Genomic DNA, 26,560 nt, shown 5'->3' on the forward strand with positions numbered 1-26,560 from the left:
GTATATATTACTAAATTTGAAAGGAGAAACTTTGTTTTTTTCTTTTGGGCCACCCTGCCTCGGTGGGATACGGCTGGTGTGTTGAAAGATATGCATATACGTATATATATATACAGGTAGTAGGTTGGTAGACAGCAACCACCCAGGGAGGTACTACCGTCCTGCCAAGTGAGTGTAAAACGAACGCCTGTAATTGTTTTACATGATGGTAGGATTGCTGGTGTCTTTTGTCCGTCTCATAAATATGCAAGATTTCAGGTACGTCTTGCTACTTCTACTTACACTTAGGTCACACTATACATACATGTACACATTTTTTTATACACACTCATCTGAGTTTTCTTTGATTTTATCTTAATAGTTCTTGGTCTTATTACTTTTCCTTTTATATCCATGGGGAAGTGGAATAAGAATCTTTCCTCCGTAAGCCATGCGTGTTGTATAAGTCAACTAAAATGCCGGGAACAATGGGCAATGTAAATGTAACAATGTAAATGGAACAATGTAAAGATTACTAAAAAGAATAAGAAGAAGAAAATTGTCAAAGTGGGAAGTCTGAATGTGCGTGGATGTTGTGCAAATGATAAGAAAGAGATGATTGTGGATGTTATGAATGAGAAGAAGCTGGATGTCCTGGCATTAAGTGAAACAAAGCTGAAGGGGGTGGGAGAGTTTCAATGGAGAGGAATAAATGGCATTAGGTTAGGGGTTTCAAATAGAGTTAGAGATATAGAAGGAGTAGCAATAATGTTGAAGGATAAGGTATGGCTGAAAAGAGGGACTATAAATGTATTAATTCAAGGATTATGTAGAGTAAAATAAAGATTGGATGTGAAAGTGGGTTATAATAAGCGTGTATGCACCTGGAGAAGAGAGAAGAGTAGAGGAGAGAGAGAGATTCTGGGAAATGTTGAGTGAATGTGTGGGGAGTTTTGAATCAAGTGTGAGAGTAATGGTGGTTGGGGATTTCAATGCTAAAGTGGGTAAAAATGTTATGGAGGGAGTAGTAGGTAAATTTGGGGTGACAGGGGTAAATGTAAATGGGAAGCCTTTAATTGAGCTATGTGTAGTAAGAGATTTGCTAATAAGTAATACATATTTTATGAAAAAGAGGATAAATAAATATACAAGGTATGATGTAGCACGTAATGAAAGTAGTTTATTAGATTATATAGTGGTGGATAAAAGGTTGATGGGTAGGCTCCAGGATGCACATGTTTATAGAGGGGCAACTGATATATCGGATCATTATTTAGTTGTAGCTACAGTTAGAGTAAGAGGTAGATGGGAAAAGAGGAAGGTGGCAACAACAAGTGAGAGGGAGGTGAAAGGTGGGCTAGTGCAAAGATGAGTAGTGGGGGGGGGGGGGGGGGGTTGAAGAGGGTTGGAATAGTTTTAAAAATGCAGTATTAGAATGTGGGGCAGAAGTTTGTGGTTATAGGAGGGTGGGGGCAGGAGGAAAGTGGGATGAATTGTAAAGGACCTGCCTAGTATGGGCCAACAGGCCTGCTGAAGTGTTCCTCCTTTCTTATGTTCTTATATATGCTTGTACATGCATGTGTATTGTTATTATTATAATCAAAAAGAAGCGCTAAGCCACAAGGGCTATACAGCGCTGCAGGGTAGGGAAGGAAGCGAGGGTATTGGATGGCAGAAGGGAGGAGGGATGATCAGTAGGTTACAGAAAACAGCGGGGCAGGGGATAGTACGGGGGTAGAGGGTAGCAAGAGATTGAAGTAGAAAGGGCTGAAGGTATCAGAATTTGTGAAGTAAGTCAGTTGTTGTCAAAAAGTCAATGAGAGAGTCTGGATGAAAGGTGGGTCCATCAGCGAGAAGGGAAGGTAAAGAGAGAGCAGCAGAGCGAAGACGACGACGGAGGTAAATTCTGCGTGCTCGTTGATAAAGTGGGCAGTCCAACAGAATGTGGCTGACTGATAATGGAGCTTGGCAATTCTCACAGAGAGGAGCAGGGCACCTCTCCATGAGATATCCATGAGTAAGACGAGTATGGCCAATGCGAAGACGGGAAAGAGTAGTCTCCCAACCTCGACACTGGTGATAAGAAGACGGCCAGTAACCTATACTCAGTTTAATAGATTGAAGTTTGTTGCCGAGCATAGTAGACCAACGTTGTTGCCAACGGGTGTGAAGGTGGGAAGATATTGCAGCAAAATAGTCCGTAAATGGAATACCTCTATATGAAACTGGTAGGTCATGTACTGCTGACCGCGCAGCAGTGTCTGCCTGTTCATTGCCCTGTACGTCAACATGACCAGGGACCCAACAAAAAACAATATCTTTATGCTTGGTAAAGATGCGACGTAGCCAAAGTTGGATACGGAGGACTAAGGGGTGAGGTGTATCAAATTTCTGTATAGCCTGTAAAGCACTAAGGGAGTCTGAGACAACCACAAATGATGACACAGGCATAGATGCAATATGGATAAGTGCTGTAAGGATGGCATACAATTCAGCAGTAAAAATACTAGCCGAAGATAGTAAATGCCCTTGTACGACGCTGTCCGGAAACACTGCTGCGAATCCTACGCCGTCAGAAGACTTAGAGCCATCTGTGTACACAGCAATGGCATGAGAATGAGAGTGAAAGTGGTCAAGAAAAAGAGAGCGGGAAGCGACCGTAGACAGTTGGGCTTTCGAGCAAGGGAGAGAGAAAGAACAGACTCGAACAGCTGGAACTTCCCAGGGGGGTAGGGAAAAGTGAGATGCTACATGTACATAGAAAGGTGGTAATTGAAGAGAAGATGAGCGAATGAAGGCGAAGAGAGAAGGAACTGAGTAAACAGGGGTGGCGAACAAATAAAGAATGTCCACTAATATCAGTGACCATTCTATAAATGGAAGGATTGCGGAGATCATGAGAGCGTACATAGTAGCGAAGGCAATGGGCATCACGGCGATCGGATAAGGATGGAACGTTCGCTTCTGCATAGAGGCTCTCGACAGGGGAAGAGCGAAAAGCACCAAAGCATAAACGTAATCCTTGGTGATGAATGGGGTTAAGGCTAGAGAGAGTAGCAGGAGATGCCGCTGAATAGATCTGGTCACCATAATCAAGTTTCAATAAAATAAGGGTGGAATGTAGGCGAAGGAGGGTTCGACGATCAGCTCCCCATGAAAGATGAGAAAGGGTTTTAAGAAGGTTCAGCCGGCTGTGACAAGTTGCCTTCAGAGAGGTAATGTGAGGTTTCCTGGATAACCTACGATCAAAGAGGAGGCCCAGAAACTTGACTGTATCACGTTCAGGGATACGGGAGCCATAGAGGTACAAAGGAAGATCGGAGATGACAGAACGTCTAGTGAAAGTAATTTGGTGGGTTTTAGTGCTGGAAAATTTAAACCCACGTGTGGTGGCCCAATTGAAAACACGGTTGACTGCATGCTGGAGAGAAACTGTAATGAGGTGACAGTCAGCGCCTGCACAGGCAATAGCGAAGTCATCAACATAGAGTGATGACCAAATATTTGATGGAAGACTAGAGGCCAAATCATTAATAGCAAGGAGAAAAAGTGTTGTGCTCAGAACACATCCCTGGGGAACACCTTCAGCTTGGATAAAGTCAGGGGAGAGCACATTATTAACCCGAACACGGAAATGCCTGTCAGTTAAAAAGTTCTTAAGGAAGGATGGTAGATTGCCTCGAAGGCCTAAGGAGTGGGCTTGGGCTAAAATATTATACCTCCAAGTTGTGTCATATGCCTTCTCAAGGTCAAAAAATATGGCAATAACCGAGTGGTTATTCGCAAAGGCATTACGAACATACGTATCCAAGCGTAGTAAGGGGTCTATGGTAGAACGTCCCTTACGAAAGCCATATTGACGAGTGGAGAGACTGTTGTATGTCTCTAAATACCACACTAAACATCTATTTACTATGCGTTCCATCACTTTGCAAACTGCACTGGTAAGAGCAATGGGACGATAGTGGGAGGTTTCATGTCCCGTAGTGCCTGGTTTGCGGAAAGGGAGAACAATGGCTGATTTCCACAGCTGTGGAAGAACTCCTTGTGACTAAATAAGATTGTAAAGGCGTAATAGGACTGCAAGGGCTGACTGATGTAAATGTTGTAGCATACGAATATGAATGTCGTCGGGCTCAGCTGCCGATGATCGGCAAGCTGAGAGTGTTGCCTCCAGTTCTTGAAGTGTAAAAGGCACATTATACTGTTCTTCTCTGAGAGAAAAGTCCAAGGGTGCTAACTCTCTGGCAGACTTTGAGGAAAGAAATGAGGGGCATAGATGGAGTCCCTGAGAAATACGGACCAGATGATTGCCGATTTCATTGGCAACATCTAGTGGATTTGCTATACCAACACTGGCAACCCGCAGAACAGGAGCTGGGTCAGGAGAATATTTACCACTCAGTTTTCGTACTTTTTTCCAGACTGCACTCATAGAGGAAGCAGAGGTGATGGTGGAGACATAATCTCGCCAGCAAGTGCGTTTAGCGTCACGGATGACACTGCAAGCGATCGCACGCTTCTGCTTAAAATCAAGTCTCTCTGTGGTTCTATTGTACCGGTACCTGCCCCATGCAGCGCATTTCAAACGTATTGCACGAGCACAAGCAGGAGACCACCAAGGCACGCATTTCTGAGAATGCCTGCCCGAAGTTTGGGGTATAGAATGAGAAGCTGCGGTTAAAACGGAGGACGAGAAGAGGTGTAAAAGCTCATCAATGGAGGATGAAGAAGGAACCTCTCTAAAAACAGTTAGGTGTGAGTAAAGGTTCCAATTTGCCTGATCAAATTGCCAGCGTGGGATGCGAAGAGGTGGTGAATATGAAGGGTAAGAAAGAATGATTGGGAAATGATCGCTGTCATGTAAGTCCGGGAGAGCAGACCAAGCGAAGTCTAATGCGGCGGAGGAAGAGAAGACTGAGAGATCGATGCAAGAGAGAGAGTGAGTCCGAGGATCAAAATGGGTGTGAGTACCTGTATTTAAAACATGGAGGGGGTGGGTGGCAAGAAAAGCCTCTAACTGAATGCCATGGGAATCACAGTGAGACCCCCCCAGAGGAAATGGTGGGCATTAAAATCACCAAGTAACAGAATCGGTGGCGGTAATGATGAAACAAGAAAGGCAATATCCGGAATAGATAATGCCCGAGAAGGAGAGAGATATAAAGAACAGAGCGTATACCACCTATGCAAGTGGATACGGGCTGCTGTGTAATGCAGTGAAGTACGAACAAATAGCTGATGGTATGGAATATCAGTGCGTAGAAGGGCACTTTCATTAAAGGTCCCATCAGGAAAAGGATCTGAAGAATACAATAAATTATAGCCTGAGATGGGAGAGATAACAGCAGAGTGTAATTTTGGTTCCTGTAAGCAAACACCAACAGGGGAAAACTGGGAGAGTAACATCTGAAGCTCACCCCGATTACCCCTGAGGCCGCGTATATTCCACTGTAAATAGGCCATGATTGGCAATGATAAAGATACCTGAAATCCGCAGGTAAGGGTTCCTACGGACTAGAGGGGTTAGAAAAGTCCACATGCGGAGGCAGTGGAAAACGTTCAAGCAGCGAAGGAACGGTGCGCTGTGAAGAAAGGAGTTGCGCAGATGGAGCAGAAGAGAGAGAAGGAGCAGAGGGTGGATCAGTGTCCATTGATGGTTTGGTCTCTGCAATATATTCAGAGATTGCTTCAAGTGTTTCGGAATTCAGAGACGTCGTATGGGGGACAATATTGGAAATGGTAGGGGGAGGATGAGTAAAGATTGGAACTGTATTGGACTGTACCAAGGTAGGGGGGGGCGAAAGGGTGGAGGGAACTGGAGAAGCGTGGAAGGGGACAGAAGAGGCAGAAACTTGGGAGGTGGCAGAAGAGGAAGAAACTTGGGAGGGAACAGGGGAGGAAGGTACAGTACGAGGAGGAGGGTGAACCTCTACACTTGTAACAGAGCTAGTGAGAGGGGAAGAACCAGGTACAGAGACAGGGAAGGTAAAATGAGGAGGTGGAAGATGGGTAGGAGGTGTTAACGGACCTTTTTTTGACTTTTGAGAAGTAGAGGGACGATTGGGAGGAGGTGTCATATGAGATCTCGTCGCTACTGAGGCTTGTGAGAGAGAACACGAAGAAGCGAGATCAGACTGAGGCGTTGAAGTAGGGACGTCTGAGCCGAGGACAGCAAAAGAATTAGATACAGGAGTGACTATGGGAGAGGTAACCACCGAGCTGGGTGCAGAAGATGGGATACCAGAAGTGGGGGGACGTTTTGAAACACGGGAATAAGAAACACGAGGGAGTCTCCCTTGGAGGCGGAGCTGAGAAACTGCCATGGCATAAGGGAGACCTGCCTCTTTGAGGTAATGGATTTCCCGCTCGTTTAAGTAGACTTGACAACGGCGAGAGTACGAAGGGTGAGCCTCATGACAATTAAGGCAAGAGGGAGGTCGATTGCAAGACATATTAGAATGGTCATCGGCACCACAGACTGGGCATTCGGCGATAGATCTGCAATATTTCGCTGGATGGCCAAATTGCCAGCAATTTCTACACTGTTGTGGTGTAGGGATCACCTTTCGAACTTGTAACCGATGTCCTGCTACATAAACTGAGGATGGGAGTTCACGGCTGTCAAAAGTTAAACGAGCCACATTGCTAGGGTATTGTCTCCGCCCACGGGCAGGAAGAACCTAAGTGTCTACCTTGAGGATTGGGAGATCTTTGAGTTCCAGCTGTTCAAGAATGTCAATGCCACATGTCTGGAAATTTTGTTGAACTATGGTATGGGGCAGAATGATGGTACCACTACAAGAATTGAGGGAATGATGTTTTTCAATAGTGACATGAACAGTATCGATATGAGAAAGACGAGAAAGCTCATGAGCCTGGGTAGCATTCTGTACGGTGATGATGCGCGTACCGCTCTTAAGAGCATGAAAGGAAATATCTTTACCAACATGGCGTAGGAGTGCCTTGCCAATACTGTGGTCAGAAAGATAGGCAGTAGAGGAAGTCGGTCGTAAAGTGAGTCGTAAAGTGAAGAATTTAGTCCATTGTGCAGTCTGAAACTGAGCGTGGAAAGGTAGTGAATGACGTGTCGATCTCTACTGAGAAGAACGAGAAGGTGGAGAAGTATCACCAGCAGGTAAATGTCATTGGCGTTTAGGCGTGGGACCAGAGTTGGTCCGACGTGGAACGGGTCGGCGATTCAAAAATTGCCGCACCGTAGAGGGAGAGGCCGGAAGCATAGTCAGAGGAGAGCAAAGGTCAGATAAATCAAAGGAGTCAGTCGAGGCCTCAGTACCTGAAACGGGTGAGGAAACAGCACCGGCAAGAGGTACAGAGGCATGAGGAGTGTCCAAAGAGTGGTCCAAAGACGAGGCGGGGTCAGAATGGGGTGCGGTATCAAGAAGGGGCCCGGGGGTAGCAGGTTCATGGACTAGGGCTGCCATGGTTAGGTTACTTCTTTCGTTTTGTTTTTAAGAAAAAAAAAGAAAGAAAAGAAAATAAAAATAAAAAAAGGATAAAAAAAGGGGGGACCAGGGAGGGATAGTTCCTAGGAGGAATGAAAGGGCCAGAAATCTCCCTCCGCACCCAAGAGGACCTCAGCACCGCAAGTAGCGCAGATGCAGCATGGAACCCGTGCCATACGCTACCGATCATGCCAGTAAACTAACAATCCGGGATAGCAACCTCACATCTGCCGAGCTACCTCGGTGGACAAAAGAGAGGGCGGCCGGAAATCCGCCACAAAGCATACCTCCTTCGGCCACCACCCCCGGAATCCGAAAGGTGGCTTCCAGAGATACACCCGTCGCCCGAGAGACACCCAAAGCCACCCTCCGGGATACCGGAGAGGGATCGGGACATCCCCAGGCAATCCAGATTCCACGGCAAACTACGCCACCGCCAAGAACCTCAACGGAATGGGATGGACCCCGGTACCCTTTCCCCTACCTAGGAACTAGTGTGCCTGTGGAAAAAAAAAAAAAAAAAAAACGCCAAAAAGGAAGGGTCAAAGGGGGGGGGGGGGTAGGGAAGGAAAAAGGGGAGGATGGGATAGGGAACGGGGGATTGGGGGGTAATTAGGTTCGGTCCGAGGAAGGAGACCGACAGGTCTAATTCCTCAGACCAAGAGCCTCTTCACCACGCCAAGGAGCCTTGAAGAGGTCATGCATGTGTAGTGTGACCTAAGTGTAGCAAGACGTACCTGAAATTCTGCACATTTATGAGACAGAAAAAAGATACCAGCAATCCTACCATCATGTAAAACAATTACAGGTTTCCGTTTTACACTTGCTTGGCAGGACAGTAGTACCTTCCAGGGTGGTTGCTGTCTACCAACCTACTACCTATAGAAACGTTATCTATGGAGGCTATAAAAAAAAAGGGAATATATGAGAGTATAGTGGTGCCAATACTCTTATAAGGATGTGAAGGACTGGGTTGTGAACACTGAAGCGAGGAGGCAGGAGGGAATGGAGATGGCGTGTCTTGAGGGAAATGTGTGGTGTGAATATTCTGCAGAAAACTCATAGCTTGGAGATCAGGAGGAGGTGTGGGGTTACTAAAGTTATTATCTAGAGGGCTGAAGAGGGATTCTTGAGGTGGTTTGGACATTAAGTGAGAACAGGGGAAAATAAGATGACTTGGAGGGTGTATAAATCTGTAGGAGATGGAAGGCATGGGAGGATGGGGGGTCATCCTAAGAAAGGTTTAAGGGAGGTGGTAAAGGTGGTTTTGTGTTTGAGGGGAATGAACATCCTACAGGAGTTTGTGAGCATGTTAGAAAGGAGTAAGTAGAGGCAAATGGTTTTTGGGACTTGACAAGCTGTTGGGGTATGAGGAGTGGGATACAGGGAACCCAGTTAACTGCACTCGAGTCCTGGAGGTGGGAAGTACAGTGCCTACACTCTAGAGGGGTAGGGATGTTTGTAGTTTGGAGGGGCACTACCTCTCAAGGGAGGTTCCTTGATGCTAATGAGAAGCTCTTGATCTAGGGAATTGGATCTGTGCTCCAGTTACCTGAATTAAGCCTGAATACCTTCCATCCTACCCCCACAGGCACTATATAATCCTATGGGTTTAGTGCTTCCCCATGATTATAATTATAATAATGGAGGGGTACCTTAACCCTTAAACGGTCCAAACAGATCAACGTTCAAATCTGTAGTGCTCCAAGAGTAGATCAACATTTCTTTACATATTTTCAAGTATAACAAAAAAAAAAAATGTAGACGAAAGTTTTTTCACACATTTCCAAATGTAAAAGAAGAAAGAAGATCTACATTTTTTTACATACTTTCAAATGTTGAAAAAACGTATATATACGTCTGGACCATTTAGGGGTTAAATGTAGTATCGGAGCATTTCTGGCAAGACAGTGGTAAGAGTGAATGATGATGAAAGTGTTTCTTTTTGTGTCACCCTACCTCGGTGGGAGACGGTCAGTTTTGAAAAAATAAACAAACATTTTAGGTTTTCACCAGCATTCACAACATACAAACACCCCTTTTAAATAATATGCTCTGACACACACACCTTACAGTGTTGCAGGTAGAGATGATAGCTCCTGGGACCGATAATGATGCTGACTGTAATTAAGTGAGGCTGCCATGAGCTAGCACTCTGCTCATACACACACAATTTAGCGAGTACTCTTTCTTTAGTGTTATTTTCAAGTCTGTAACTCTTCGCACCCAGCATAAATTATTACACACTGTTCTGGCCAATGCTTCTAGCTTAAAAGTGTTTTAAGGCACATTGTAATTCATAGATGTAACAACACTCATCCTTATCTCTCCAAGTTGTCATCACTTGGCACTTTTAGAGTGGGTTGACTACAGTTCTTTTCATGCATCTCAGTCATTACTATACATCCACCATAAATACACGTATATTCCAGATGAAAAACCTCCTCATAAAAAAAACAGAAATGCATGGAGAAACATTATCTTTGGCAATTGCAAGATTTTGTACATCTGAATGAATAATTGAAGAAATGGCCTCAGTAATACATTACTTGAGAAGAAAATGATATTATATTAATATTTTCTAATAAGGAAAAATATGTTGCCTTGCCTTGGTGGGAAACGGCCGATGTGTTAAGAAAAAAATGCATTAGCTTTAAATAATTTTAAGGCAAAAATGAAGTGCCCTATATTATTAAATGTGTTGACAGAAGATGCTTAGATAGTTTATAAATCTAATAGCTGAATATGTACAAGATGGAAAAAATATCACTGACAAGAAATGTTTATTAATGATGACAGTAAAAATGTCTCCATTTTTTCTAATTATACAAGAAGAATGTGTCCAAAAATTCAATTTAGCAACATATTACCATATTTTAAACAACAAGGCAACTAAAATAATTTGTACCACAATTCCACAACATTCACTGGAAAGCATTATGTTCTAGACACTTGTTACAACTTTTCATTTCAGTATTGTAGTATAGAGTAACAATAGTCTTATCATCATCAAATAATATAGCTGCTTGGCACTCGCTGTCCCCATTACAACAAATATAATATACAAATTTTTAATTATCTAAGTGCAAAAAATGTAGATCTAAGACTATCATAAGGTAGAGGTCTCACACAAGTAATGTTGCTACATCAGTCCCATCTATACTGTTGCTACAATTTCTTAATTTCATGATACTGTATTGTGAAATTAATTTTGATACAAGATTTTTTCCTTGAGGCAAACTGCCACAACTACCTCATTTAAGTAACACCATCATGAACCAATTAGTAAATTTTGAAATGTCAAAGTGAATTATATGCTAAGTTTATTTACGATTTCGGACCTCATAACATCAGAGACTGATGTCTAACACGAGTCCTCCACAGTCATACACCTTAGCTTTTCTATGGACATTTATTTTATAAAGCTGTTTTACATTAAAGTAGCATTTACAATTTCGTACACCATTCTTCTTCTAAAATAGGGCATATGTTGCTGTTGAAATGTTATGGGAGCATTGCGGGACAAATACTCTGCAAACTTGCAGGCGAACATTCCACAGTCTGATCCGTTCATCTGTTGTGGTATAGACTGAAAAATAAACAAGGCCAAAGTTTAAATGTAAATTATGCTGTTTCCCATGAGGGTGTTTTGTCACTCAGCACAGTATATTTTGTATCAAAACAGTTGAATTTACAAGCTTGTCACTCAACCTAGTTGGATGAATCTTATTGTGGCTAGCTGGTCTAGTGGCTAACGCGATGGGCTGGAGTTTTGAGACTATGACCGCGGGTTCAATCCCGGCCGGGGGTATGGTTTATTTGCAATCGTGTCATTACGATTTCTTGAGTCTTGTCACTCAACATTTTTTTTGCATTTAAACAAGAATTTACAAGCTATGAACCGTTATCCTACATCAGCTCATTTGAAAATCCAGCCCAATCTCGGGCACACTTCTACCTCCTAGGAAGTGACCCACAAAATTCAACTCACTGCTTGGTGCTTAGTGACTGCTCAGTGAAGAGGGGCAGCAGGTATAGAGAGATCTGTCTATACATCTCACTTCTGCCTGGAAATCAAACTGTTGAGTCCTCTAGCATTGAGCTACAGGTCGTCTTTATACAGTAGTACATTCCCTGGCAGAAAGTGCAATACAACACATTCTTTCATAGGTCCCACTCAAAATTTAACCTTACCTGTCAGCAGTTTTTAGTTTAAAATCATTTGTACACTTCTTTACTAATTCTTGCTGTGTAGCCCTTGTGGTTTAGCGCTTCTTTTTTATTATAATAATAATTTACTAATTTTTTTTTTTTTATTCTCTCTAAATGACCAAACCACCTCAACAACCCCTCTTCTGCCCTCTGACTAATGCTTTTATTAACTCCACACCTTCTCCGAATTTTCTGCATAATATTTACACCACACATTGCCCTTAGACAGGACATCTCCACTGCCTCCAACCGTCTCCTCGCTGCTGCATTTACCACCCAAGCTTCACATCTATATAAGAGTGTTGGTACTACTATACTTTCATACATTCCCTTCTTTGCCTCCATAGATAACGTTTTTTGACTCCACATATACATCAACGCACCACTCACCTTTTTTCCCTCATCAATTCTATGATTAACCTCATCCTTCATAAATCCATCCGCCGACACGTCAACTCCCAAGTATCTGAAAACATTCACTTCTTCCATACTCCTCCTCCCCAATTTGATATCCATTTTTTCTTTATCTAAATCATTTGACACCCTCATCACCTTACTCTTTTCTATGTTCACTTTCAACTTTCTACCTTTACACACATTCTCAAACTCATCCACTAACCTTTGCAATTTTTCTTTAGAATCTCCCATAAGCACAGTATCATCAGCAAAAAGTAACTGTGTCAATTCCCATTTTGAATTTGATTCCCCATAATTTAATCCCACCCCTCTCCCGAACACCCTAGCATTTACTTCCTTTACAACCCCATCTATAAATATATTAAACAACCATGGTGACATTACACATCCCTGTCTAAGACCTACTTTTACCGGGAAGTATTCTCCCTCTCTTCTACACACCCTAACCTGAGCCTCACTATCCTCATAAAAGCTCTTTTGGATCAAAGTAGAATGACATGGAAAGCATATAAATCTATAGGGGAAGGAAAGAGGGGTAGGGGTCGTCCTCGAAAGGGTTGGAAAGAGGGGGTAAAGGAGGTTTTGTGGGCGAGGGGCTTGGACTTCCAGCAAGCGTGCATGAGCGTGTTAGATAGGAGTGAATGGAGATGAATGATACTTGGGACCTGACGATCTGTTGGAGTGTGAGCAGGGTAATATTTAGTGAAGGGATTCAGGGAAACCGGTTATTTTCATATAGTCGGACTTGAGTCCTGGAAATGGGAAGTACAATGCCTGCACTTTAAAGGAGGGGTTTGGGATATTGGCAGTTTGGAGGGATATGTTGTGTATCTTTATACGTATATGCTTCTAAACTGTTGTATTCTGAGCACCTCTGCAAAAGCAGTGATAATGTGTGAGTGTGGTGAAAGTGTTGAATGATGATGAAAGTATTTTCTTTTTGGGGATTTTCTTTCTTTTTTGGGTCACCCTGCCTCGGTGGGAGACGACCGACTTGTTGAAAAAAAAAAAAAAAAAATTTACTAATTCTCACAGTGGTAGTAAGCAATCTTTTAGATTGCTTACTACCACTGTGAGAATTAGTAGAAGACAGAGGGATTGCTGGAAATAATACACTCAAGTGAGTCAGAGAAATCTTTCTTTCATCAAACCAGTTGTATCCCACCAAGGCAGGGTGGCCCAAAAAGAAAAGCAAAAGTTTTTTTTAACTTTAGTAATGTATACAGGAGAATGGGTTACTAGCCCCTTGCTCCCGGCATTTTAGTCGCCTCTTACGACATGCATGGCTTAAGGAGGAAGAATTCTGTTCAATTTCCCCATGGAAAAGTCAGAGAAATATCAGAAAGATTTCTTTGGCATTACAGTTGTAAAGAGGTGAAATTAATTAACAATGATACAGTGGGAGCAGACTCCATACAAGGAATAAAAAATAGACAAGACAATGCTTTTTCATGTCAAGTGGTCAGAAGTGATGAGGCAAGACCAAGAGCTAGAACTCAACCCCATGCAAGCTCAACTAGGTAGTTACATATGTCATCTCATAAAAGAAATTGACAAAACAGTGTACATGGGAGAACAACAACTTACATGATTAAACATTCATACAAGGCTATACAAAGAGTTGAAATGCAAGCTTATCATGTTTAAGACAAGAGCTAAACTCATCAGGGTCATATAGAGCTACAAGGAAGAGGTGAATGAAATGGGAGAGATAGACAAAGGAGGAGACTTACAAAGGCCATCAATAGAATGAAAGAAGGGAAAAGTAAGGACCATAGTTGATGAAGCAAATCTAAGTGAGTTAAAAAATGTTGAAAGTCTGCATGAAAGGTGCAACTGCTAGTAAGAAAGGCAGAGAAATTAAGCATGTAGTCACTGAAGGAGGTGGTTGAAATGAAGGTGGTGTGCATCCTGATGAACAAATTAATCTATCATGAGATGTCTGGAGGGTAAGAGAAGAGGAATATGGATACACTGAGCACTAGTCTAGATTCAAGGGTGATGGCCCCTCAAGGAAGGTTCCTTGATGTTGGTGAGGGGCTCTTGATTTAGGGAATTGGATCTGTGCTCCAGTTCCCCAAATTAAGCCTGAATGCCTTCCACATCCCCCCCCAGGTGCTGTATAATCCTCCGGGTTTAGCGCTTCCCCCTTGATTATAATAATAATAATCAAGGGTGATGGGATGTAATTGCTACTTCTCTATAAAGGTTCTACAAGCAATTGAGATGTCAAAACATATGAGTTTATTAATTGATGACTTTAGGTCATCCATCCTAACATCCAGAATACTTCAAGAAGTGTTAATACGAGCAGCAGAAATTTACCTAAAACGGCTACCATTTTTTTAAGCCAAACTGGCAGATTATATGAAGAATTCTGAATATATATTTTTAACCTGTTAGTTACATGGAAAGATGCTTGGTGTAGAGATTTATATTTCTCACATATCTTACTTTAACATTGGTCAATATCCAGTCACTTGCATTGTAAGGAGATTTCTTTTTGTCCTCGTGCTCAGATATTAGGTAGTCAAGCAGAGCCTGAAAATCAAAGAATTAAGAAGCATTAGTAAAGTTATCTGATATAGATTCTATTTGACGACTTATTTTCTAATTAAAAGATAGATACTTTAACAGATTTTTTAATACATTGGTCATCTCCCACTGAGGCAGGGTGACCTGAAAAAGAAGAAACAAAAGTTTTTCTTGTTTACATTTAGTAATTTATACAGGAGAAGGGGTTACTAGTCCCTTGCTCCCTGCATTTTAGTCTTATGATACACGGCTTACTGAGGAAGGATTCTTCTCCACTTTCCCATGAAGAGTTGTAGTTATGGTCCACAAGAGATACTTTCTTTTGTAAAGAGAAAAGGTTTATCAGAAGTATAGATTGGTCAGCAACAATTACTTTGTATGCAGAAATGTAACTCAGCTTTGTGGAAAATGGTCAATATGGCAAGAACAACCAAGGTGATATGTGGAGCAAACCAATTATGATTCATAGTTTAAAACAGACTACCAAAAGTAAATCCTGTACTGTATTATGCAATAATCACAAACAAGCGATACAAAATGCAAAACAACCACAGGGGAAATTGAATGACAGCTATAAGCCTTTTGTGTTGCGATCAACACATCATCAGGAGCTTGTAATATTGCAGAAAGAGGAGGAACTCCAAGCAAATACATTCAGAGGAAGCATCTTTGCTCGAATGAGGGTAGAGGCAGGTGATAAGTGCCAGGGGCACTTATTTGCTTGGAATTTCTACATTTTTTCTGAAACACTGCAAGCTCCTGATGATTGCAACACGAAAGGCCTAGAGCTGTCATTCACTTTACCCCCGTAGTTGCACTGCACTGTATATTAAAGCACCTTAGAGTGAAAACTGAAAATACGATGGTAAATCTCTGGGATGCATATTCAGCTTAGATACATAATTGAAAAATCATCTCTCTCCCTATAATCAGAGAAAGTATCATCTTACTTCTAAACATTGGTCGTTGGTACCCAGCATGGAGTCATAGTATTGGATTGATTTTGTCTGGAAGTCAATTGTAGCCAGACACCAATGCATTCCTAGATGAACTGGTACAAGGAGCAGATCATACGTGAACACATCAACCTGGTGAAGACAACTTTTAAATGCACTGAAGCTTCAACCAAAAATAGCTGTTAAATTTTAGTTACATTTTAATTTGATGCACTAGTATTTTCATTCATACAAACCACACAATCCATCTATACCCCTTATATCTGGGGTGGCAAACTTTTTGCACTCATACCCAAGATGGAATGTGAACAAAAATTTTGTTTGCATGTACCATGAACTTCTGACCCAAGAATTTTTTTTTGCTTCAGTTCTGACCATCATTTTCTCCAGTTAAGTCTCAATAAAACAAAGATATACAAGAAAACAATAATAAACTAATGAAACGTATAATAAAATGCTTGATATCTTTAACAATTACAACATAATGTCACATCAAATGTAGTTGAGTGATTATTTATTGGTAAAGTGATTTGTAAACTGCAGTATTGTTTACTATTCTGTTTTGACTTCAAATTACTATCATAAATATTTGCACTGTATCTACCGTGTCTCAGTTTGTCCACAATGTCAACTCAACCAGCAAATAAACAAAAAATGTTCAATATTTAATAAATTTGAACTGATCTATGCTATACACAGCACAATTTAGCTAAAAAAAATTACACAGCAGAGATTTTAAAAAATCATAGAGTGAAAGATTAGGCATGATCAAAAAAGGGGCGATAAAGCATTATGAATCTTATTTTCTGAAATAGTAGTATGGTAGCCATCTTGAAGTGTTTCATACTTAATCTTTTTGCTAGCATCCTTGTCAGAGTGTATGTTTCACTCTGAGCAGACAGAGGATCTAGCCTCCATCACGTCTAGTGCTGAATGCCCCACGTGGGTATAGTGCTTAATATTATTTACTTCTTTAATTTTTGCCTAAAAAGAATGTTAGCAATAAAGTCAGCTAAAATACCCAATACTGTATTCATGTTAATCTACATGTATTTTAATACAGAATTCATGGATGATGGGTAGTCACTATGGCAGCCATATGTATTCCTCAAGGATGAGAAGGCGGTACCCACTTTATTATCAGTCTAGACACCACAGAGCTTCAATATCAGCTAAGAACAAATATGCATCATAAAATTCCAGGTTTATCCACCTTTTCACCAGACTATTACCTAACTTATTTTCTAAAGCACCGGCTGCATCCCACCAAGGCAGGGTAACCCAAAAAGAAAAATGACAGCTTTTCTTTTTACATTTAGCAATTTATACAGGTGTTATATTATGCAATATCCAGTGAAATAATTAATGTAGCCTCTTTAAACTAAAGCTTCAGAAGTAAGAAATGACAATTTAGAGAGGGTGTGGTAGGTAAGTTTGGGGTGCCAGGTGTAAATGATAATGGGGAGCATCTGACTGAACTTTGTATAGAAAGGGGGTTTGGTTATAGGAAACACATATTTTAAGAAAAAGAGGATAAATAAGTATACAAGATACGATGTAGGGCGAAATGACAGGATGTACATGTTTATAGAGGGGCCACAGATATATCAGATTACTTTTTAGTTGTAGATACAGTAGGAGTACAAGGTGGATGGGATACAAGGAAAATAGAAGCAGCAAGTAAGATTGAAGTGAACGTTTATAAACTAAAGTAGGAGGCAGTTAGGGTAAGATATAAACAACTGTTGAAGGACAGATGGGCTAGTGAGAATACAGGCAATAGGGTCGAAGATGTATGGGGTAAGTTCAAGAATATAGTGTTAGAGTGTTCAGCAGAAGTTTGTGGTTACAGGAATGTGGGTGCGGGAGGGAAGAAGTGAGATTGGTGGAATGATGATGTAAAGAGAGCAGTAAGAGAGAAAAAATTAGCATATGAGAGGTTTTTACAAAGTAGAAGTGATGCAAGGAGAGAAGAGTACATGGAGAGAGAGAGAGGTTTAAAGTGTTTTTATTTAATAAATGTATGGAAGAGGGTAAGGTACCTAGGAATTGGCAGAGAGCATGCATAGTTCCTTTGTATAAAAGCAAAGGGGACAAAAGAGTGTAAAAATTATAGGGGAATAAGTCGGTTGAATATACCTGGTAAAGTGTATGGTAGAGTTATTACTGGTAGAATTACGAGTAAGACAGAGAGCAGGATATCAGATGAACAAGGAGGCTTTAGGAAATGTAGGGGGAGTGTAGACCAAGTGTTTGCAGTGAAATGCATAAGTGAACAGTATATAGATAAGGGTAAAGAGGGTTTTGTGGCATTTATGGATTTGGAAAAGGCATATGATAGGGTGGATAAGGGGGCAATGTATAGGAGGTAGGTTACTGAAAGCGGTAAAAAGTTTTTAAGAGGATAGTGAGGCTCACATTAGAGTATGTAGGCAAGAGGGGGATTATTTCTCAGTAAAAGTAGGCCTTAGACAGGGATGTGTGATGTCACCATGGTTGTTCAATATATGAATAGATGGAGTAGTAAGAGAAGTGAATGCTAGGGTGTTGGCAAGAGGTGTGGGGTTAAAAGTTAAAGAAGCTAACACAAAGTGGGAGTTGTCACAGTTACTCTTTGCTGATGACACTGTGCTTTTGGGAGATTCTGAAGAGAAGCTGCAGAGATTGGTTGATGAGTTTGGTAGGGTATGTAAAAGAAGGAAGCTAAAAGTGAATATAGGGAAGAGTAGGGTGATGAGGATAACAAAAAAAATTAGGTAACAGAAGATTGGATATATGCTGGGAGCAAGGGCCTAGTAACCCCTTCTCCTGTATAAATTTTAAATTTAGTAAAGAGAAACTTTCGTTTTTCTTTTTTGGGCCACCGTGCCTTGGTGGGATACGGCTGATTTGTTGAAAAAAAAAAAAAATTGGATATCAGACTTGAGGGAGAGAGTATGGAGGAAGTGAATGTGTTTAGATATCTAGGAGTGGACATGTCAGCAGATGGGTCTATTAAGGATTAGGCGAATCATAGAACTGACGGGGGGAAAAAGGCAAGCGGTGCACTGAGGAGTCTGTGGAGACACAGAACTTTATCCATGAAAGCAAAGAGGGGACTGTATGAGAGTATAGTTATACCAATGCTCTTGTATGGGTGTGAGGCATGAGTTGTGAATGTGGCAACAAGGAGAAGGCTGCAGGCAGTGGAGATGTCATGTCTGAGGGCAATGTGTGGTGTGAATATAATGCAGAAAATCCATAGTTTGGAGATTATGAGGTGTGGGATTACTAAAACTATTATCCAGATGGCTGAGGACGGGTTACTGAGATGGTTTGGACATATAGAGAGGATGGAACGAAATAGAGTGACTTCAAGAGTATACAAATGTGTAGTGGAGGGAAGGCGGAGTAGGGGTCGGCCTAGGAAAGGTTGGAGGGAGGGGGTAAAGGAGGTTGTGTGTGCGAGGGGCTTGGCTTCCAGCAAGCGTGTTAGACAGGAGCAAATGTAGACAAATGGTTTTTAGGACTTGACGTGCTGTTGGAGTGAAAGCAAGGTAACATTTATGAAGGGATGCAGGGAAACCGGCAGGCCGGACTTGAGTCCTGGAGATGGGAAGTACAATGTCTACACTCTGAAGGAGGGGTGTTAATGTTGCGGTTTTATAACTGTAGTGTAAGCATGCCTCTGGCAAGACAGTGATGGAGTGAACGATGAAGGTTTTTCTTTTTCGGGCCACCCTGCCTTGGTGGAAAGCAGCCGATGTGTTAATAAAGAAAAATATATATGTTTTTTTTTTTTTTTTTTTCAACAAGTCGGCCGTCTGTTCCTGGAACAACTTGCAATTTGCCCATGAACTGAAAATTAAAACTTAACAATACTGTGGTTCATTATAGAGTTGAAGGAGGTAACAATAGTTCAGGAGAAACTATAACTTCACTCTGCTATAATAGTCAATCTGAGGGCTAATTGTGAAAATTAAACTATGCAACTCTATTTTTACCAAATAAAAAAAAAAAAAAATACAACATTCTACTCACTTTCTTAGTCCATCTTCTGACTGACTGATAACAACTCTTGATTAACTTGGGATAAAAGAATGTGTTAAAGGCATATACATTTCGAAAATTATCATTCTTCCCTCGTTCCATGATTAAGTTCATGTAGAAGTTGATAATCTGAAAGAAAAAAATGCAATTTAAAAAAAAAAAAAAAAAAAAAAAATAATATATATATATATATATAATATATATAATATATATAATATATAATATATATATATATATATATATATATATATTTGGAGGGATATGTTGTGTATCTTTATATGTGTATGCTCCTAGACTGTTGTATTCTGAGCACCTCTGCAAAAACAGTGATAATGTGCGAGTGTGGTGAAAGTGTTGAATGATGATGATAGTATTTTCTTTTTGGGGATTTTCTTTCTTTTTTGGGTCACCCTGCCTCGGTGGGAGACGGCCGACTTGTTGAAAAAAAAAAAAAAAAAAATATATATATATATATATATATATATATATATATATATATATATATATATATATATATATATATATATATATATATATAATATACACACACACATATATATATATATATATATATATATATATATATACACACACATATATATATATATATATATATATATATATATATATATATATATACACACACACATATATATATATATATATATATAGGTAGTAGGTTGGTAGACAGCAACCACCCAGGGAGGTACTACCGTCCTGCCAAGTGAGTGTAAAACGAAAGCCTGTGATTGTTTTACATGATGGTAGGATTGCTGGTGTCTTTTGTCTGTCTCATAAATATGCAAGATTTCAGGTACGTCTTGCTACTTCTACTTACACTTAGGTCACACTACACATACATGTACAAACATATATATACACACCCCTCTGGGTTTTCTTCTATTTTCTTTCTAGTTCTTGTTCTTGTTTATTTCCTCTTATCTCCATGGGGAAGTGGAACAGAATTCTTCCTCCGTAAGCCATGCGTGTTGTAAGAGGCGACTAAAATGCCGGGAGCAAGGGGCTAGTAACCCCTTCTCCTGTATATATTACTAAATTTGAAAGGAGAAACTTTGGTTTTTTCTTTTGGGCCACCCCGCCTCGGTGGGATACGGCCGGTGTGTTGAAAGAAAGAAATATATATATAATATATATATATACATATATATATATATATATATATATATATATATATATATATATATATATATATATATATATATATATATATATATATACACACACACATATATATATATATACAGGTAGTAGGTTGGTAGACAGCAACCACACAGGGAGGTACTACCGTCCTGCCAAGTGAGTGTAAAACGAAAGCCTGTAATTGTTTTACATGATGGTAGGATTGCTGGTGTCCTTTTTTCTGTCTCATGAACATGCAAAATTTCAGGTACGTCTTGCTACTTCTACTTACACTCAGGTCACACTACACATACATGTACAAGCGTATATATACATACTCCTCTGGGTTTTCTTCTATTTTCTTTCTAGTTCTTGTTCTTGTTTATTTCCTCTTATCTCCATGGGGAAGTGGAACAGAATTCTTCCTCCGCAGGCCATGCGTGTTGTAAGAGGCGATTAAAATGCCGGGAGCAAGGGGCTAGTAACCCCTTCTCCTGTATATATTACTAAATTTGAAAGGAGAAACTTTGTTTTTTTCTTTTGGGCCACCCTGCCTCGGTGGGATACGGCTGGTGTGTTGAAAGATATGCATATACGTATATATATATACAGGTAGTAGGTTGGTAGACAGCAACCACCCAGGGAGGTACTACCGTCCTGCCAAGTGAGTGTAAAACGAACGCCTGTAATTGTTTTACATGATGGTAGGATTGCTGGTGTCTTTTGTCCGTCTCATAAATATGCAAGATTTCAGGTACGTCTTGCTACTTCTACTTACACTTAGGTCACACTATACATACATGTACACATTTTTTTATACACACTCATCTGAGTTTTCTTTGATTTTATCTTAATAGTTCTTGGTCTTATTACTTTTCCTTTTATATCCATGGGGAAGTGGAATAAGAATCTTTCCTCCGTAAGCCATGCGTGTTGTATAAGTCAACTAAAATGCCGGGAACAATGGGCAATGTAAATGTAACAATGTAAATGGAACAATGTAAAGATTACTAAAAAGAATAAGAAGAAGAAAATTGTCAAAGTGGGAAGTCTGAATGTGCGTGGATGTTGTGCAAATGATAAGAAAGAGATGATTGTGGATGTTATGAATGAGAAGAAGCTGTATGTCCCGGCTTTAAGTGAAACAAAGCTGAAGGGGGTGGGAGAGTTTCAATGGAGAGGAATAAATGGGATTAGGTCAGGGGTTTCAAATAGAGTTAGAGCTAAAGAAGGAGTAGCAATAATGTTGAAGGATAAGGTATGGCAGGAAAAGAGGGACTATAAATGTATTAATTCACGGATTATGTGGAGTAAAATAAAGATTGGATGTGAAAAGTGGGTTATAGTAAGCGTGTATGCACCTGGAGAAGAGAGAAGAGTAGAGGAGAGAGAGAGATTCTGGGAAATGTTGAGTGAATGTGTGGGGAGTTTTGAATCAAGTGTGAGAGTAATGGTGGTTGGGGATTTCAATGCTAAAGTGGGTAAAAATGTTATGGAGGGAGTAGTAGGTAAATTTGGGGTGACAGGGGTAAATGTAAATGGGAAGCCTTTAATTGAGCTATGTGTAGTAAGAGATTTGCTAATAAGTAATACATATTTTATGAAAAAGAGGATAAATAAATATACAAGGTATGATGTAGCACGTAATGAAAGTAGTTTATTAGATTATATAGTGGTGGATAAAAGGTTGATGGGTAGGCTCCAGGATGCACATGTTTATAGAGGGGCAACTGATATATCGGATCATTATTTAGTTGTAGCTACAGTTAGAGTAAGAGGTAGATGGGAAAAGAGGAAGGTGGCAACAACAAGTGAGAGGGAGGTGAAAGGTGGGCTAGTGCAAAGATGAGTAGTGGGGGGGGGGGGGGGGTTGAAGAGGGTTGGAATAGTTTTAAAAATGCAGTATTAGAATGTGGGGCAGAAGTTTGTGGTTATAGGAGGGTGGGGGCAGGAGGAAAGAGGAGTGATTGGTGGAATGATGAAGTAAAGGGTGTGATAAAAGAGAAAAAGGTAGCTTGTGAGAGGTTTTTACAAAGCAGAAGTGTTATAAGAAGAGCAGAGTATATGGAGAGTAAAAGAAAGGTGAAGAGAGTGGTGAGAGAGTGCAAAAGGAGAGCAGATGATAGAGTGGGAGAGGCACTGTCAAGAAATTTTAATGAAAATAAGAAAAAATTTTGGAGTGAGTTAAACAAGTTAAGAAAGCCTAGGTAAAGTATGGATTTGTCAGTTAAAAACAGAGTAGGGGAGTTAGTAGATGGGGAGATGGAGGTATTAGGTAGATGGCGAGAATATTTTGAGGAACTTTTAACCCTTTGAGGGTTTCGGATGTACTAGTACGGCTTACGACCTAGGGTTTTTGACGTACTAGTACGCCTAAATTCTAGCGCCCTCAAATCTAGTGGGAGAAAGCTGGTAGGCCTCCATATGAAAGAATGGGTCTATGTGGTCAGTGTGTACGGTATAAAAAAAAATCCTGCAGCACACAGTGCATAATAAGAAAAAAAAACTGACCGTTTTTTTGGAATAAAACAGCGACTTTGCACTGTATTTTCGTATGGTATTTATTGTTGTATTCTAGTTTTCTTGGTCTCATTTTATAGAATGGAAGGCATATCATAGAAATTGAGATGATTTTGACTGGTTTTGCAATGAAAAGTACCTTGAAATTGAGCTCAAAGTAGCAGAAATGTTCGATTTTTACCAAAGTTCAAAAGTAAACAAATCATGCCAAGCGTCCAATACACGTCAACTGGCGAGTCTAATATTCTTTTGCAAGTGCGCCAATATGATTCATACCATTTTTTACACTAATGCAGTAGTCTGCATAACAGTAAATCTTCTATTTTTTGTGAGAATAAAAATTCAAAGTGGAAAGCAAAAGAATGTAAGAGGGGCCTTGAGACGTGACTAATGAACAGAGGAAATGTCATTTTAGTGCCAGGAATGTATTTCTTGTTTGTTCTGGACCCTATTCGGAAATTGGCATCTTTTGAAATTTGTGTGAAATTGGCAAAATTGCTAAATTCTGACCACTGTACTGGATAGTTGAAATTGGTAAATGGGTGGTTTCTTGAACTCAATCAATAGAAAAAATGGAGTTCTAGCGAAATATTCATGTTTTTTGTCGACTAGTACAGTGGAACTGGCCGAAAATGGGGCTCAAAGTGGGCAATATCGCCGATTCGTAAACATCGCCGAGACCGCTAACTTCGTGAGAGCATAATTCCGTAAGTTTTCCATCAAATTTCATATTTTTGGTGCCATTATGATCGGGAAAAGATTCTCTATCTTTTCATTAGAATTTTTTTTTTTTTTTAAAATTTGGCCGACCCTGAGAACGAGTCTCGGAGAGGGCCTGTTGACCCTCAAAGGGTTAAATGTTGAGGAAGAAAGGGAGGCAGTAATTTCATGAACTGGCCAGGGAGGTATACCATCTTTTAGGAGTGAAGAAGAGCAGAATGTAAGTGTGGGGGAGGTATGTGAGGCATTACGTAGAATGAAAGGGGGTAAAGCAGCTGGAACTGATGGGATCATGACAGAAATGTTAAAAGCAGGGGGGGATATTGTGTTGGAGTGGTTGGTACTTTTGTTTAATAAATGTACGAAAGAGGGGAAGGTACCTAGGGATTGGCGGAGAGCATGTATAGTCCCTTTATATAAAGGGAAAGGGGACAAAAGAGATTGTAAAAATTATAGAGGAATAAGTTTACTGAGTATACCAGGAAAAGTGTACGGTAGGGTTATAATTGAAAGAATTAGAGGTAAGACAGAATGTAGGATTGCGGATGAGCAAGGAGGTTTCAGAGTGGGTAGGGGATGTGTAGATCAAGTGTTTACATTGAAGCATATATGTGAACAGTATTTAGTTAAAGGTAGGGAAGTTTTTATTGCATTTATGGATTTAGAAAAGGCATATGATAGAGTGGATAGAGGAGCAATGTGGCAGATGTTGCAAGTATATGGAATAGGTGGTAAGTTACTAAATGCTGTAAAGAGTTTTTATGAGGATAGTGAAGCTCAGGTTAGGGTGTGTAGAAGAGAGGGAGACTACTTCCCGGTAAAAGTAGGTCTTAGACAGGGATGTGTAATGTCACCATGGTTGTTTAATATATTTATAGATGGGGTTGTAAAAGAAGTAAATGCTAGGGTGTTCGGGAGAGGGGTGGGATTAAATTATAGGGAATCAAATTCAAAATGGGAATTGACACAGTTACTTTTTGCTGATGATACTGTGCTTATGGGAGTTTCTAAAGAAAAATTGCAAAGGTTAGTGGATGAGTTTGGGAATGTGTGTGAAGGTAGAAAGTTGAAAGTGAACATAGAAAAGAGTAAGGTGATGAAGGTATCAAATGATTTAGATAAAGAAAATTTGGATATCAAATTGGGGAGGAGGAGTATGGAAGAACTGAATGTTTTCAGATACTTGAGAGTTGACGTGTCAGCAGATGGATTTATGAAGGATGAGGTTAATCATAGAATTGATGAGGGAAAAAAGGTGAGGTATATGTGGAGTCAAAAGAACGTTATCTATGGAGGCAAAGAAGGGAATGTATGAAAGTATAGTAGTACCAACACTCTTATATGGATGTGAAGCTTGGGTGGTAAATGCAGCAGCGAGGAGACGGTTGGAGGCAGTGGAGATGTCCTGTCTAAGGGTAATGTGTGGTGTAAATACAGTGGACCCCCGGTTAACGATATTTTTTCATTCCAGAAGTATGTTCAGGTGCCAGTACTGACCGAATTTGTTCCCATAAGGAATATTGTGAAGTAGATTAGTCCATTTCAGACCCCCAAACATACACATACAAACTCACTTACATAAATACACTTACATAATTGGTCGCATTGGGAGGCGATTGTTAAGCGGGGGTCCACTGTATTATGCAGAAAATTCGGAGTATGGAAATTAGAAAAAGGCATGGAGTTAATAAAAGTATTAGTCAGGGCAGAAGAGGGGTTGTTGAGGTGGATTGGTCATTTAGAGAGAATGGATCAAAGTAGAATGACATGGAAAGCATATAAATCTATAGGGGAAGGAAGGCGGGGTAGGGGTCGTCCTCGAAAGGGTTGGAGAGAGGGGGTAAAGGAGGTTTTGTGGGCGAGGGGCTTCCAGCAAGTGTGCGTGAGCGTGTTAGATAGGAGTGAATGGAGACGAATGGTACTTGGGACCTGACGATCTGTTGGAGTGTGAGCAGGGTAATATTTAGTGAAGGGATTCAGGGAAACCGGTTATTTTCATATAGTTGGACTTGAGTCCTGGAAATGGAAAGTACAATGCCTGCACTTTAAAGGAGGGGTTTGGGATATTGGCAGTTTGGAGGGATATGTTGTGTATCTTTATACGTATATGCTTCTAAACTGTTGTGTTCTGAGCACCTCTGCAAAAACAGTGATAATGTGTGAGTGTGGTGAAAGTGTTGAATGATGATGAAAGTATTTTCTTTTTGGGGATTTTCTTTCTTTTTTGGGTCACCCTGCCTCGGTGGGAGACGGCCAATTTGTTGGAAAAAAAAAAAAATACAGTGGGACCTCCACTTGCGAGCGTATCCACGTGCGAGTTTTTCCAAATACAAGCAGTCAGTTGGTCAATTTTTTGTTTCCATAAGTGAGTGGGCCTCAAAGGTGGTTCGTTAACATTGGTGAGGGGCTCTTGCTCATGATCTAGGGAATTGCATCTCATTTGTTTGTTGGACTATCTTATTGAAACTTGGGTAGTGTATGATGGAAAGATGCTTCTTAACGTACACCAAAAATGAAAGAAGTCGGACCATAAATAATGGAGTTCCCTTCTCAGCAATTAGCCGTCCCTTAGCGGTATTTTCGTGT

The 26,560-nt window shown here is 40.5% G+C and overlaps 1 protein-coding gene across 5 annotated transcripts in view; it reads right to left on the reverse strand.

Annotated features, from left to right (window-relative positions):
- Window positions 1-10,215: 10,215 nt before the first annotated feature.
- The window catches only part of LOC128697147 (sentrin-specific protease 1-like), a 53,266-nt gene continuing 36,921 nt past the window's right edge, over window positions 10,216-26,560 (reverse strand). For all 5 annotated transcript variants that reach the window (XM_070104055.1, XM_070104052.1, XM_070104054.1 and 2 more), the window contains 4 exons: window positions 19,586-19,723; window positions 15,560-15,697; window positions 14,529-14,615; window positions 10,216-11,034 (listed from right to left, as the gene is read on the reverse strand). In XM_070104055.1, coding sequence (XP_069960156.1) covers window positions 10,876-11,034; window positions 14,529-14,615; window positions 15,560-15,697; window positions 19,586-19,723 — 522 coding nt within the window. In that variant the 3' untranslated portion in view covers window positions 10,216-10,875. The remainder of the gene's footprint in view (window positions 11,035-14,528; window positions 14,616-15,559; window positions 15,698-19,585; window positions 19,724-26,560) is intronic.

The sequence above is a fragment of the Cherax quadricarinatus genome, chromosome 89 (genome assembly GCF_038502225.1).
Source record: "Cherax quadricarinatus isolate ZL_2023a chromosome 89, ASM3850222v1, whole genome shotgun sequence".
NCBI lineage: Eukaryota > Metazoa > Arthropoda > Malacostraca > Decapoda > Parastacidae > Cherax > Cherax quadricarinatus.